Source organism: Ambystoma mexicanum, chromosome 10 (genome assembly GCF_040938575.1).
Source record: "Ambystoma mexicanum isolate Mex_15411 chromosome 10, UKY_AmexF1_1, whole genome shotgun sequence".
NCBI classification, from domain to species: domain Eukaryota; kingdom Metazoa; phylum Chordata; class Amphibia; order Caudata; family Ambystomatidae; genus Ambystoma; species Ambystoma mexicanum.
The window spans coordinates 149,664,066-149,679,939 of record NC_090932.1 but is presented as its reverse complement, the minus strand read 5'-3'; the positions used below and the strand labels follow the sequence as shown (position 1 = coordinate 149,679,939).

The 15,874-nt window shown below is 41.4% G+C and overlaps 1 protein-coding gene across 9 annotated transcripts in view; it reads right to left on the bottom strand.

The window, feature by feature from the left end:
• Positions 1-15,874, bottom strand: part of SLC4A5 (solute carrier family 4 member 5) — an 802,545-nt gene that overhangs the window by 469,127 nt on the left and 317,544 nt on the right. For all 9 annotated transcript variants that reach the window (XM_069617635.1, XM_069617636.1, XM_069617640.1 and 6 more), the window contains 2 exons: positions 6,262-6,422; positions 689-844 (listed from right to left, as the gene is read on the bottom strand). In XM_069617635.1, the coding sequence (XP_069473736.1) occupies positions 689-844; positions 6,262-6,422 (317 nt within the window). The remainder of the gene's footprint in view (positions 1-688; positions 845-6,261; positions 6,423-15,874) is intronic.

Below are 15,874 nucleotides of genomic sequence, written 5' to 3'. Positions count from 1 at the left end.
TGATGCATATCATGCATGCACACAGGAGTTCACGTGATATCTAGGGCCAGAACCCTAGCTTGCACGCACCGGTCATAATTAAGGCCACCCAATGCACTAGGCACCTCAGAGTCTACCTCGGTATAGCTGAACCAAAGCAACATGATTACAGCCTCAGTTCGGAGAACTCCTCTGACCCTACCCTGCATCTGCACATCACCACATGCAGCAAAATGTATCCAAGTCACAGTGCATCCAGACACTGGACTCCGGTGGATCAGGAACCCGAGTAATGCCGCAAAAAGATAAAGCTCTGTGAAACCATACCAATGGCAGCTGTGTGCTCTTCAAAACACCTTTGTCATGGTCGTCACAGTGTGTTTGCATATCCTATGGCCAGATTCCTGCGTCCTTGGCAGCTAGAGGGCCTTACATTGGTCATTAGGGTTGTAATATCCTGCCTGTGGCGAGTGGAGGAGAATGGGATTCACTTTCAACATATATTTATGTTCACATCTCTTAACATAAAAAGCCTTCAGCAGATGGTAAGAACTGCTAAAGGCTACAGACCGAATCCAGGTTTAAACTGTAATGTGCGGATGGGAAGACCCTGGACATGCCCCTAAAATCTTGAGAATGCCTAGCAGCCATAAAACGTTCTTAATTAATGCAGTGAATTAATCTTCTGAAACCTCATTGTTTAACTTACTATTGCTTGATGAGACGGATTTTCCTATATCGGCCAGCGAGCGATGTATGGGTTTCTTAGTCTGGTGTCGGTGTTTCCTCAGTAGCACGTAGCTTATCTTCTCCCTCAGCTCCGGCTTAAGGAGGCCATCTTCCACTTGCTTTTCAATGACATCATCTGGAAATATGACAACTTAAATCATGAAAGGCTCCTCCTGATAACCAGATATCACATAATTATCACAGACACACTACTAGTGTGGGCTCTTGGTGTATTTGCCCGTGTCAAGGAGTATTATTATTTTACATGTGTAGCTGCGCAACAAAGCCTGAAGGCATCTAGGCCTAGTTGCGAGTAAAAGGCATCAGGCATCAGTAGGAGGAAGGAAAACATTAGAGGGAGGCAGATATATAGTGAGTCCGACAGAAATTATTGAACAGGTGAGTCTTGAGTTTTTTTCTGAACAATGGATAGGGTGGTTCAGCGCGGAGAGGGAGATTGTTCCGGAGTGTAGTTGCGGCCACAGGGAAGCTCGAGCCACTGGCTATTTTGCGCTTGAATCTAGGGATAATAAGGTAGCAGCTGTGTTGGGAGCGCAGGGGCCTCGTCCCTCGTCGGCTTGCGTCTACAAAGTCTCTGGCTGAGGTAGGGTGGTGCATTGTTCGAGAGGCAGCGGTGTGTGAGGGAAAGGATTTTGAGTAGCAATGAAAAAGGGGATACTTTAAAGTCAGACCAAATGCTGTTATCAGCTTTATACGATTGTACACAAACGTGCAGAGTAATTCATAGAAAGCTGATGCAAATCTTTTAAACTCATGCACTTGATCAGGTTACTCCCGCATCACATGTTTCGTTCGAAGCACTGCGTCAGGATGTAAACTTCAGTAAAACAGTTTTGTCAGTGACCACTTCAGGCCCGTGAACAAGGTAAGGTACAACGGACCAGGGGTGTTGCTAGGTCTGGAAAAGATGTGGGGCTGTGATAAAGTCGGAACTGTCGGGGCTAGCTAGCCTTTTGGTTGAGGCCTCTGAGCTTCTATACGGGGTTACCACCAAAAACCCAGGGTTATAGCCCCTTCAGTCGCCCCCCCCCCCAGCAACGCCTCTGCAATGGAGAGCAGCGGGTCTTTGCTCTATCTTAAAATGCCCGAGTGCAAAAGGTCAGCTCCATGACACCTTTTTAGATACAAACAGATGTAATGTTACCATAATTTTTTAAATCAGATAAATCATTATTGTCAAAATTCAGAGTTAAAATGTGTGCCAGCAAATTACCAAAATCGGTTGCAAAAAATACCATCTAATCTTTTCTGAAAAAAATCTAATTAAAATAAATGTTAAACGATACATGAAATGCCTATTTATCTTCTTTACTAACTATATGCATTTATGTTGTAGATGCTTAGTTTTGCTAATGAAACAATTGAAGTATGGGTTGTTGTTAATTGGCTATTTATTTCTTTATGCTTTTTGTAGCAGTCCTATGCAGCCAGAAGATGGCCTCTGAGTCCGGGTGCCAGAAAAGAAGCGGCTGGTAGAAGTGCGGGAGAAGTGCACGAGTGGGGAGAAGACACATGAGGAACCAAGCTGGACATGAAAGTGCAAGAGATAAGAGCAGAGACTTGAGGAATTGTTCCAAGCAACAGTCACTTTCTTTGGGTCAAAGATGGGAAGGTCAGGAATTGCAAACAGTAGTAGCTTGTCTCACCTAAGACCTTTTGAATGGTCTCTGATCATTCACCAGGGTGCCAGGGACCTTTTGATTGGTCATAAGAATATAAAGTACCCCAACTACCAGGTGGCAAGAAGCCAATGCCCATTGGTCTTCTGCATGTTGTGTCATGATTTCAGGGGTTTGTAATGGGCTGTGGACTCATTCACATTGTGGTCTATGTGAGGCTGCCAGATGTGCGCTCCCTCATCCACTAAGACCAACATTCCTGGTAAGTGTGATGTTCAATGATAGCATCTGGCATAAAGGCACACACTTTATTGTGCTGTATTTTCTCCTTTTAGTTTCTTTTGTAAAATGATTTCAACCCCGAGATTCGTCTCTATTCTGGGGGGACTTGCTCATTGTTTGATACTCATGCAAGATGTGAGGGGTTTTCTCTGCCCGGCTTGCTTAATCCAAGTGTCCTAGGTCTGAAAGGCTTGCTGATGAGTCTTTGAATGCTTGATATCCTTTGGGAACTTAGTCCATTTAAGGCAATGTGTCCCTTAAACAGTTACCTGTTGAAGTGTTACTCCAGCAAGCAGCAGACTCTAGGACAGGGTAGTATTAGCAGGGTAGTATTAGGGCACCGGCCGTCCCTACAAGAAGAAAAGTCTGCCCCTCTGGTGGGGTCAAAATTTCACTCTCTCTAAAAAACAAATTGCTTGCACAAGACCAGTGTTTTTAAGCCTCGAATTAGTGAGATCTTTGCACCGTCTCGCCCATAGATACCAAGAGTAGCTTGCCACGGGAGGATAGCTCAGGGGCAACATGCTCGTCTTGGAAGCAAGAGGACACAGAGCAACACAGGTTCGATCCACGGGTCCGGGCTTAGAAACCTCTTGGTATTAAGCGCGTAATAAATAACCAATCATATCATACGGCTCAGGTTGTTTGCCTCTGATCGCCAATGTTTCAGTTGGGTGCTTGAGAGCTTCCTAGTTGCATAAGAGCCAATAGGGTGACCTGCCACAGAGCCTGCTGTCACTTTCTCTTGGTGACCGGGGCCAGCAGGTCTAGTGGTAGCTCATGGACCCACCATGGCAATGTGTCCTTTGCTGTGGCTTGTGTTTCTGTAATGCTTTCAAATGGTTCCTTACTGGATGCGACAGGTTGCTAACAATTTATTTATTTATGTATTTGGATTTGTAAAGCGCACTAGCAGCCCAAGAGCATCGAGGCGCTGTTGCATGACATTGTCTTAGTTACTTGATATTGTCTTAGTTACATAGGTATACTTGGTTCCTGGTTACAGTGAGCATGTTACAGTTATAATGAAAGGTACAAAAATAATCAGACTGGAGAATGCAGTATTCATAGGACGAATGGTGCAAAAGATAGTTAGATAAACAACATGGTTTCAATTAATTTCCTGAAGGCTAAGTGCGCCTCAACATTTCTAACCTGGGGGTGAGGTGTTCCAATGTGTCGCTGCCAAAACTGGGAAACTAGATCCTCCTGCACGCATTCTCAGGATTTTAGGAACAGATATCCTATTAGTATAGGCCATTTTTGTGGGTCTGGTAGGAAACCGGCTTAACAACTGTTTGAGCCAGGTATAGAGGTGCCCGGTTATGTACACATTTATGTGTTAGGGCAAAGCTTTAAAGTGAAGCGTTGAAGGTGGTGCGTCAATAAACACATACAAATTGACTGTTGCTGTTTATACCTGGTCTGGTAACGCAAAGGGCTGTGATATTTCTCTGTGGTTTGAATCTGTGACATACATAGGAAATATCTCCAAAAGGAGACCAGAAAGAGGCACCTCTTCCTCCCCTGATGGAGAGACAATCCTACTGGCTGCAGCAACAAGAACCTCGAACTGCCTGAAGGCTTTGGCTGTCAAAGGGTTGTGGAGGACTGGGACCAAACAGCAAAACCACCCAACCACATGCAGACCTGACCATGGCACCACAGCACCTGCGAGCGAGCGTGACCTTGCAGCTGCCGGGTCCGGACTCCACAAGGTTGGATATCTTTTTGCGTTGGCGCTCATCCAAAACTTGAAATAAATGTAAACAAAGGAATTGACAAATTTTTATTTTTGAAAATTCCAAGGTCCGAATAACAAGGACATCATGGGAGAAGCACCTCTACTCTCCACGTAATTTTTAAAAACTACTGAACGGATTTCGACTACACCAACATAAGGCACATCTGCACTGCTTTTTGCCAGTGCTGAAACAAATGTGAACAAATTCATCTAGAAGTGTAGACCGTGTGCCTGTTCAATAACTGCATATTGTTGCCACTGGAAAAGGAATGCAAAAAGTACATAAACACAACTTTTTTCACGCTTTAGAATTTTTAGTCATTGGACGAATTGGCAGCTGGATTGGACACAGTTTTTCTGGAAGAAATTGTTAAACTTCCCAAAAATTGTCCCCATTTCTGCAATAAAATATGAATTGGGGTTACACTCTCTATAGAGTGTTGTTATATGGAAAAATATGTTTTTCTGTGGAAAATCTTTTCTGCTGAGGACAATTCAATTTGGTGGTGTCTCAAGCAGCTTAAGGACAGTAAGTCCAACAAATCCTTTAATGCCTGGGTTGACATATGCGCGGAGTGCTTGCTGCAGTGTGACCTATCCTTGGAAAGGCTGATTGGAAATCCGACAAGTGTGGGAAAAAGCTTCAGAACTGGATTGGATGATAACAATCCAAGAGGTGCATGAATACAGGCAATTTTCCAGCATCTTGTTGGATGTAAAACCAGCTGTGATTCTCCAATTTTACCTGTATAAATTGCCTACCGCCTTTTGCTGTACTAAGTTCCTGCAGCTGCGCTTTAAACTTTACCCAACTTTTTAGATCATCGGGGCTGATGAAAAAATAAAATGAACTCTAAGGACTTGTTGGCACTGCAATAATTGAGCCAAAATCGAGACAATTTATCACCTGCCGGTCGAATGTCATACTTTGCATACCAGACGGCTATTTCATTTTGGCTATCTGGTACAGGGTCTTTGTGCAATGACCTGTTCTAGCCTATGGCTTAATATTCTTTTAGCTAGATCCAAGACTTGGTGCCTTGCAGCTTTGCGCTTTCTGGATGAATTATTTCCGAGAAAATTGTAGTTCTGCTCAAGCATGGATTTTCAACTGAATTGGTTTAAAAAAAATGATGAATTTGTCTTTTTTTGAATGTCTTATTCTAGTAAAACTTATCAATATGCATCTATTACAACTGCAATGCTTTTATGTGTTTTTTATTTCCTTTGTGTTTTTATGTTTTGTGAAACATTCAATTAACTAATTACAATAAATTAAATACATAAAAAAGCTTAGACACAGTTTTGTCCAGGAAGAAAGAGAAGATTTGTTCACAGAGTTAGAGAGGCAGGGGTAGGAGTGGCAGAAGCAGGGGGGAAGATAGTTGTTTGAGGATAGTGTGAATGTCTTGTGGAAGAATAGGTCATTTTGGCAACTTTGATGACTGGTTGTTTTATAAACTTTACGTTATGCAGCGTAAGTATGTTGATCTGCCTTGTAGGGAGAGTGCTAGCAGCATTCAGCTGACACTGCAAGGGTTTCCTTAAGACAGCAATCAGGGGTTTGGCATTAGAGGGCAAAGGAAAATATGGAAGCAATAGAGACATCATAGAGAGAGGATGCAATGATGTGGACAGAGTGGGTGACAGAGTTAGAAATGTTTGTGCAGAAAGCTAACAAAGAGAGTTTTTTTTCAAGGATGCATATCACACAAGGTGGAGTGGGTAAGGTGGAAAGACGGGTCAGGAAAAGGGTCAGCCAGGAAAATCTTAATAGAAGAAAGTAAGATTTATGTAGCAAACAGTTTAGTAAGACGCTGTATATATTTTTTAATTGAAATTATAAAAAGGAAACCATTTGGGAAATTACTGTTAACAATGTTATACCTATAATCTGTGGCAAGGAGTATCCCTCCAGGTCAAGCAGCACGGTTCCTGATTGTAGGCATGTGCGGAGTTCAAACAAGCTATGCAGGGATAACGTTGACACATGCGGTTTACTCCACCTCTCTCCACCATCTTCCACTTTTTCTTCAAACTTTATCCATCTGAAGAAATTCACAATATTTCACATGTTAAAGTTATTTAAAATGCTGTGTAATACAAATCATGCGTCATTTAAGAATGTGGAAGGCAATGCATTTGTAGGTCTATGTAACGCAAAAGACAATCTTATGGTATACTTATTAATTTGTGTATTTGATTTCAAATTGTTTTCTATGCAAAGACCTTGCATAGTATAAAAAATATATTATACAAATATAAATACAAGTAAAATATAAGAAACATAAAATTGTTTTTGGAAAATGTAAAGATCGATACTGGATAAGATCTCATTATGTGAATAGTGGAAATACTTGGCATGTAGTACTCAGAGCACCACAATTCCTCATAATATAAGTGTATGTACTTACAAGCATACATTTGTAATCTTGAACACTTTCATTCATCAACTCTTCTTACCTCTTATAATTTGTCAAATCCGAACATATTCATATTGTGTCAATTTTCAAAGGATTTAGTTAAATACATGGTTTATATCACTGACTGCAAAAAGAATAACCATAGAAAGTTTCTATACAAATCACAAAACAGAACGGACAGATATAGCATATGGTGTGACTAGTGTTTTTCCATTACAGGAGGATCAAATTCTCAATATTTAGAGAATCTTTTAATCAGGTGCTGACTCAGTCTTGCATTTAGAGATTCATACCATAGGCAGTTTGACAGTTAATTAGGGAAGGACCTCTTGAACCCTTAGTTTAAACATATAAGCGTAATAATTAAAGAAAATCTATCCTTCTGTGATCAAGGGTCTAACTTAGCTTTGCCATCTGATGAAGTACTATTTTACTAGCTTTTTTATTATTTCAGGTTTCCACACAATCGGGCCAAAAGTTGTGTTAGTTGTGTAGGTAAGATTGAATAGTTGACTCTACAGTTAGGCCACCAGATTGTATCTTAAATTTCATAAAGCAAACATTGAAATAATCACTTTAGAAGAGTTAGTTGTGTTTTCCAGACATTGATGAAGAAAAATAACACCTTTAAAATTAAGATCTACTCTGTTTTCCCCAGCAAGATTACAAACCATCAAGGCACAGTCTTATGTGGCAGTATGCGGAAGTAGCTGTTTCTCCCGGGAGGAGGAATAATTCCTACCAAAAATTAACCATCATATCCATCATATTTCTCTTTCTCACTCAGGGTGCAGCTCAGCTCCCACTCTGACTGTCTGCCAGAAATCCGTCAGGACTATCTATTGGACAGGCATGGAATGTGCTCCATCAGGGGCTGGTGTAGGCAGCAGCCAATCTCCAAAAGTATAATGTCTGTCCTTGGTACTCATGAGACACGCATACAAAAAGAACCTCTTGTTCAGCAGATGCACACACAGTCCCCATATACTGACTTCACCAGGGGTGCTTGCTGTTCTTCTTATATGATTATTGGCTGAGTACTGGGTGGGATGGGCACAGCCTACCACTTTTCTGTACATTAGCTGTTGTTTGGAAAAAGGAGGCTGAGTCGAGTACTACTTTATTGCTGAATTCTGCTTCCAGAGATCGTGGTGCTGGATACATCTGTAAAACAGCCATTTTTGGTTGGAATCATTCCTCCTCATGGGTTGCATGGACTGAGGAAACCCACACCTGACATCTGATGCCTTGCCTAAAATATCCCAGCCCCATAAGAACAAGATGGTCTCAACACAAAGGCCCGGCCCATGAGCTGGAGACCCTAGCTTTTTCAAGAACTAAAGTAAGTCTTTACTACATTTTATGTTCTGGCCTCTTGATTAGTCAGATTTATGGCTTCAGGGTGAATGGCTAAATAGTACCAGAGGTGCTTCCTGGTATGCACGGAGAGATGAAGGACCTTTGGTGGTGTAAAGAGAAACAGAAACCCAAATCATGAACGATAAACATAATCGGCGAGATCAAATAATCACTGCACCTCTTTGCAAGGGAAAGTGAGGTTTATTACATGCAAAAAGGTCTGAGACGGTCCGGTAGAACAGAACTGACGTGGAGCTCCTCATGCTTCATAAAGTTACAGGTTATATAGTGGAAAAATGCAAATCTGCACATATAGGTTGCAATGTCATCCCACCACCCGCATTGGCTATCACCTATAGAACATGCTGATGTCCCCCTGTAGTCCCTTGATCAATTGGCCACAATTTATCTAAACCCAGTCCCCTAAATATGTGTCCCACTACATTATCACTATTGAATCCCGGTATGGGATTGGTTAAGGAAGATATTGACACATCTATAAACTGTGACAGTCACGTGATGTTCACCCCTCTGATCCTGACACAATCAAATTAAACTGGCAAAGCCAACTTTGCTTTGATAAGACAATAGGCCTTCTCATAGCAGATGCTGCGGCTCAAACAAGCTGCACCCCTGACCTTGTACTCAATTTATTGGCATCATCTCTGCTCCTCCTATCCCAAATCATGGATTGTTCCAGACACGGCTCCCCCTTATCTCTTTCAAACCCCAGGTGCCCAATTATGACATGACTGGGGCACCACTTTTGAGCCTGAATTTCAGGGATTTATTTACATTTGTTGTTCGTCTACCTGTAATTCAAAAGGAATGATGGCTCCTTGGGTGTGGACAGTAGTGCACTACTTGGCATTAAAAATCCTTATGCCATATTCTCGCGAATTTGTCCTTCAAAGGTCACATGTCTACCAGCTCTTGCAGCAGCTAACATTCTGCTCCAACCACGTTCAGGCCGTGCAGCTGGATATAAGTAGCATTTATATATACACTGTGGGTGCCTCTGACCTCAGCTTCTCTCCTTTGGGGTGGAAAAGGGATTTGTCTTAGGACTGAGCTAAGCGAAGTTGCAGCTCCACATCAAGGCCTGCGGTCTATTCTGTTCATTGTGTACTAGGCCTTAACATTTAATATGGCGATACTCCTGACATGTTAACACACTGACCTCGCTCCTACCACAATATCTTTCCAACTCCATCCTCCATCTTCTTCAGCTCCTTCCTCACACCTCACTAATGAACATAACGTTTTATACAACTTCTACACACGGGGATACCCAGGCATCCAAAAGGAACAGACCACAGTAGCACTGGCTGTTCTGTGGAAAGGCTTATCATTTTCTCGTGAGGCAGCCCAATCACATTTACTGGCTTTTAGCCAGCGCATATATCAACAAACTTTGTTAAAATATATGCATAATGTGCATGCAGGTATTGAATACTGTTCTCTGAAGAATGGAGGAGTGTATTGATTGGAAGGAGAATGTTGAGAAGTTATAGGAAGAAGTTTTGGAATTAGAAAACAGTTTAGAGAAATATCAGGAGGAATTTCAGAAACTGCCCTAAACTAAAGATGTGTCTGAGATCAATGAATTTATTGGTTATTTGTAATGCGCCTATACACAAATGTTTCGAAGCGCAAGGCCCCATCAGGGCCTCAAGGGAGGCGGTAAAAATAGTGCCACCCTGTGACAATGATACTGCAAAAAGGAGAATTGTAGCATCCTCTTTTACAATGACTACAAAGAAGGGTTCAAAAAGCACAAATTATGAAGTAGTTACAGCAGATATGTTGTCGATGAAGACGAAAAAGGATTCCCTCGGGAGGAAAGATATGCAAAGTAATGGAGCTATTGCCAGAAAAAGAGAGGGAGCTGGAGTGGCACAGGGGGCATTGGGGGAGGTGCACAGTAAATTGGGTAACAAGTTGAAGGCAGAAGAAAAGAAGTCCATGGTATGGTCAGGAAGCTACAAAAAATGAGGGTAAGAAACAGAAACAACATATCATCAGACAATGTTAAAAAGGACATAAGTAAGGTAACCCAGCTTTATAAAGGGAGTAAAGCTCTTGCAGGGAACTACATTGCCACGACCCGCTTCCTGGAGGAGGCAGAGTTACAGCCGCCCACGTGCGTGGTCACGTGAGCAAACCAATCCCTCATCCCTGCGCCAGAGTCGCCCGAGTGGCATGTGTGACTGAACTCTGCAGCGGCATTGTTTTCAGCGTGCTGCCTTTTTGAACTTCACTTCTGTTCCCGGCACTGCGAGAAAAGGAGTAAAGCTCTTGCCGGGAACTACATTGCAGCGACCTGCTTCCTGGAGGAGGCGGAGTTACAGCCGCCCACGTGCGTGGTCAAGTGAGCAAACCAAGCCCTCATCCCTGCGCCAGATTCACCCTTGCGGCGTAAAGCCCGTCGGGGAAAAGGGCGCCGGCTGTTGTGCGGCTGTTTGGCGCCGAGGGTGCGACCATCAAACGGGAGACTGCGGAGGTGTGTCCTCTTTGATCCCGTTTACGAGAAAAAGGTAAATTTTGTGTATTGGTGACCTCACGCCCAATTAACATACAGCTTTGTTGCACAATCAAAATGTCTTTAACTCCGCAAAGACGCAAAACCAGCATGCCTTCCCCAGCGGTGGCCTCCAATACACCAATGGAGGTTGTCGCAACCAGGTCTAAAAGTAACTTGAAAAAAATCACATCATCCACATCAATAACTTTGACTCCGCGTGCAAAAACACGCCTAAAAACTCAACTTGCAAGCAAAGATATTAGGCAGTTCAGCCCGGTATTAAAAAATCCTACCCAACCTTGTGCAACACCCTCTTCCCAACAAGAAGACCTCAATGCAGAAGGTATATCTAAACAAGCTAATGAGGCACAAATGGAGATCCCTCTAAGCCCCTCTATGAGGTGCAATGAAGAACAAATTGGACCAAACCAAAATATACCAAATGTAACATCAGATCTAAATCAAGTGCTGTTATGTTGAATATTGTAGAGTATGAGGTTTTAGACAACATGCCAATTTCTGATAACACCATGCTTCAATCTACAAATCAAACTGAACAAAAGAAAGATCCAACACTGCAATTGGATAAAATAACAGAAATACAAGAGGATGAACTTAATGATTCGAATGAGGAGGTCTTCTTGGAAGAAGTCAAACAAATGACGCCTAGAAGTGTGATTACATCTCTCACTAGGTCGTCTACGGACTATCACCAACGATGCTCAATGGACTCTACCATTTCGGATGCTGCGTTTTACATACTTCCAACGCCAAGACATCGTGAATCATCACGTGAAAAAGAAAAGGCTCCTGCTAATGCAGGGCTTTTGGAAGTCACTCTTATGGCAGTAAATACAACAATCAAGAGTTTGTTCAAGTTATTTGAAACTCTTGAATGTAAGATTAATTTACAATCCGCTAAGATTGATCATATAACCTCATGGATCCAAACACAAGCGATGCAAATGGAGAAATCTTGTCGAGCTGAAGAACTACTTAATGATCTATCCAAAAGTATTGAAATTGTGACCGTACCCACCACATATTCTGCTAGTCTTCCAACATTTGAGCATGTCATTTGCCCAATTGAAGCGGATCCGCAAGTAATTACGCAGCAAAATACATCATGGATAAGTGTTGAGAATTCGCCTAAAATAGTGAAGCAACCAGCAAATAGAGCTCAGTATGATCTTTTTAGCAAACAATCACGGAATAAAGGTCGTGCCAGACACCTTATCACTAAACCGTTCCAATCTATGAAACGAAATAACAAAATAACTAATCGTATCTTCCGTGCACAAACAGTGGACCTGACTGCTCCTGCAAAGCCTAGTGTTGATCAGTCAACTGATGATGACATTTCAGGTCAAAAGGTTCCTGTTGTACTTACGTCATTGAACCATCATATACCACAAATCAATGAGTCTCCACTAAGTCAACTGGTCTCGTCTTTGGAAACAGCAATTCCAAATGAGCCTGCATTAACAAAGAATCTATTGACTCATGAAACCTATCCAAAGGCTCAATCAATCGAGATAACCGAAAAAATAACGCAAGAAATCTTGCCAACAAAGAGGTCACAAATTGAACAACTCAAAACTGCGGTAGATGCATACATTCTCCAGCGTACATCTGAGATAAAGGATCTGGCCGCAAAAAATGTTTTGCAGATCACTGTGGCGAAATGCTCTGTGGACACTGTACAGCACAGTAAAGCGCTCACTGAAACTCAGTGTGTAAAAGATAGAGAAAACAGAAGACATTCTACACTCAATCTCTGGAACGTTCCAGAGGTAGTAAACGAATCCCATGATGATGAGACATGGCACGATCAAAATGAGAAAATTAAATCAGTAATTGAATCTTATTTGGATACTCGTTTGGCACCGTTGCTCATGCCAAGATGCTTAACAGAGAAACCGAATAAAGTCACGTTTTCTGATGAACAAAGACCCGACAGTGACCTTGACCTATGTCAAAAGACTAAACAAGTGACCAGTGGATCGAACTGTAAACAATTATCCAAAACTCAAGAACCTGCAACAAAACAACAAAAAAAGGACCTAAAAAGAAAACAAAAATTTGCAAACCATCACACATTAATCTTAAAATGTCGTGCGGCTCCTCATCCTCAATATGATCTATCTCGCACGAGTGTACTTAACATCTTCAGTGATGTGCCAGAACTCGGAGACCTCACCTCATTTGACATTAACCAAGTGGAATTTATTTGTGATACCAATGAATGAATGAATGAAACTCTTTGCAATGGGTTTTCTGCTTGCTCAAGATCCGGAAAGAAAAAATAGCGAAATAACCCCGGAGAAACAAGTAATGGCTATTCCATCTACAAGTGTTTGTCAGTGCTATAAATGCAATGCTGTTGATTCTGTATTTCTTAATGCCCGTCTCTCTCAGTCATAAACACCATCGACTCAAGAATTCAATGGGCAAAAGTTGACTTTGCTACACTTGTAAGCTGGAATACAAGGGGTTACTCCCTTAACTAACCCCAACTCCCTCTTGAATGACGCAGACATCATAGTCCTTCAAGAAACATGGCTAACTGATGCACCACTATGGGATAACCATGTCATCGCAATTAACCCTGCAATTATAGCTCAAAAAGGTCGCCCGATGGCAGGGCTTCTGGTAGCCGTTAAATTGGGAACTAAAATACAATTACAAGCATGGGAAAACCACAATAAATTCATACAGTTGGTAAAAATCTCGATGGAGTCCAAAAGGCTTGCATTAATAAACGTTTACAGAAACCCAGCCGCGATTACGGACTTCTGTTTTTATAAAGATCTGTCCAAAATGTTTGATATAATTGCACAATCTAAAGAAATAACTGATGTTATTCTAGCGGGGGACCTCAATATTGATGCTTTCAAATGTGAATTGCGGAAAAGAACACAGGATTATAAAAAGTGGAGTTCTCTCATGAAGCAATTTGACATGAGAATGGCTAATGGATCATTACCGGGAGATATTCTGCAACATGCTACGTGGCAAAGAGGAACATCGACAAGCACTATAGACTATATATACCTCTCAGCAGGGCTTTTTATGTCATCTATTGAATTTAGGATAGTCAAGCAATCGAGCAGCGATCATCATATGCTATCTCTATTGTGGCCAAGAGACACACAGGAAGAAAGTCTCAAATCTCAATGGATGCCGCAAAAACTGGCAATCAATAATGCAAAATCACGATTTAAGTGGACACCGTCTAAACTGATAAGCCTAAATGCAAATTTAATGTTACAAAATGACTCACGGAATACTCACACATATGTGGAAGCACTTGCCACCTACAAAACCCTCTTTATTCCCTCGGGACGCTCTCATCTTCATACATATGATCAGTCACTATCTAAAAAAAAAAAGGAACATCGTAAGGAGCTGAGATTAGCCAGACATCTCCCATGGCCTGAAAATCAAGAATTATGTACAATTCTAAAAACTCGTTATAGATCCTGGATACGGGCTCATAAAGGACAGTTATTTCAACAGGATGGAGAGGCCTTTTTGACAGCTACAATAAGTAAGAATTCTGCACAAATATGGCAATTACTCAATCAAAAACTAAACCCAAACATTCAGCAATCACAACTAAATGGAGTTACTGAAAGTCAATGGGTAGCACATTTTTCACTACTGTACACAGACAAAGCCTTTCAGTATGATCCTAAGAGTTACTCAGCAGTGACCTGGAACATAGAATGTTCAGAAGAAATAATTGAGACGCTCATAACTAAATCTTCATCTTCGCGAGCAGCAGGCCCAGATGGCATAACTAATTATATGCTAAAAAAACATCCACAACTTTGGGCCAAGATTCTGAACAACATTTTCCAGCTCATATTAAAGACACGGAAGATTCCAGAATCATGGCGCACGTCTGTCATTGTGCCAATTTTTAAAAAAGGGGACCGTAGCATACCAGCTAATTATCGCCCGATAGCGCTATTGGATTTCCCAGGTAAAATATTCAATAGATTAGTCTTAACGGCTTTCAATACTTGGGCACTTGAAAACAAAACCAGGGACCGTAATCAAACAGGCTTTATTCGCGGATTGAGGCCGTCTGTAAATCTAATGATCCTCAATGCATTAAAAGCTCAAGCACAACAAACAAAAACAGCATTATTTTTCGCATTTATTGACCTAAATGCTGCGTTTGATTTGGTTTCTCGCGTAAAACTTCTTCAAAAATTAGTTAAAGCACAGTGCCCACAAGATCTAATCGACATCATAGCTGCTCTTCATTCAGGCACGTCCATTCAAATTCGGTTGTCCTCTACTGGCCTGCTTTCTTCAGCAATTAATACATCAAGAGGCTTGAAACAAGGGTGCATCTTGGCCTCGTCACTTTTCAACTTCTTCATTCACGATGTCCAAGAAATATTTTACAACTTACCTACTGACTCACCGAAAATGAATTGTCTTATAATACAAGCTTTATGGTACGCCGATGACCTTGTGCTAATTTCTAAGACACCGACAGGCCTCCAAAAGTTAATAACTGCACTCTCAATTTACTTTGAAAATAATGAGCTATCAATGAATATAAAAAAATCCCAGATTATAGTTGACACCCCTACGAGATCACAAAGAACCAAGTTCGTATGGAGGGTCAAAAATATTACCCTCAACATTGTCTCAAGCTATAAGTACCTGGGTACTCAATTTGAAGCTAATTCTGTGACTATTGACCATCATCGTCTACTACAAAGTAAATTGAATATTGCAATTTCCCAGTCTAAATTGATTCTTTATAAATATGGTAAATTTTCCATCAAGCCTGACCTACATTATTGGCATCAAAAAGTAACACCTACAATTTTATATGGGATGGAGGCACGAGCTTTAACTGACGTGAAAGATCTAGACAGAATGGAAGCTAAATTTTGGAGAAACATCTTACAGCTTCCACAAGCAACTCCGGTATCATGCATAAGGTACGAACTCGGCCTTACATCACTCAAGACAAGATATCATTGGCAGCTGTGTGCATTTTTCAGGAAATGTTTATTGAATATTGAAACTGAATCAATTCTAGCTGTACTGGCGGCATATTTATTTAATTCAAATCATCGATTCATAGTTAAATGGGCCACCTATGTCTATCAAATAATGGCTGTAGCTGAAGTAGATGTAGAAACTCTAACACAGAACCCTAACCGAG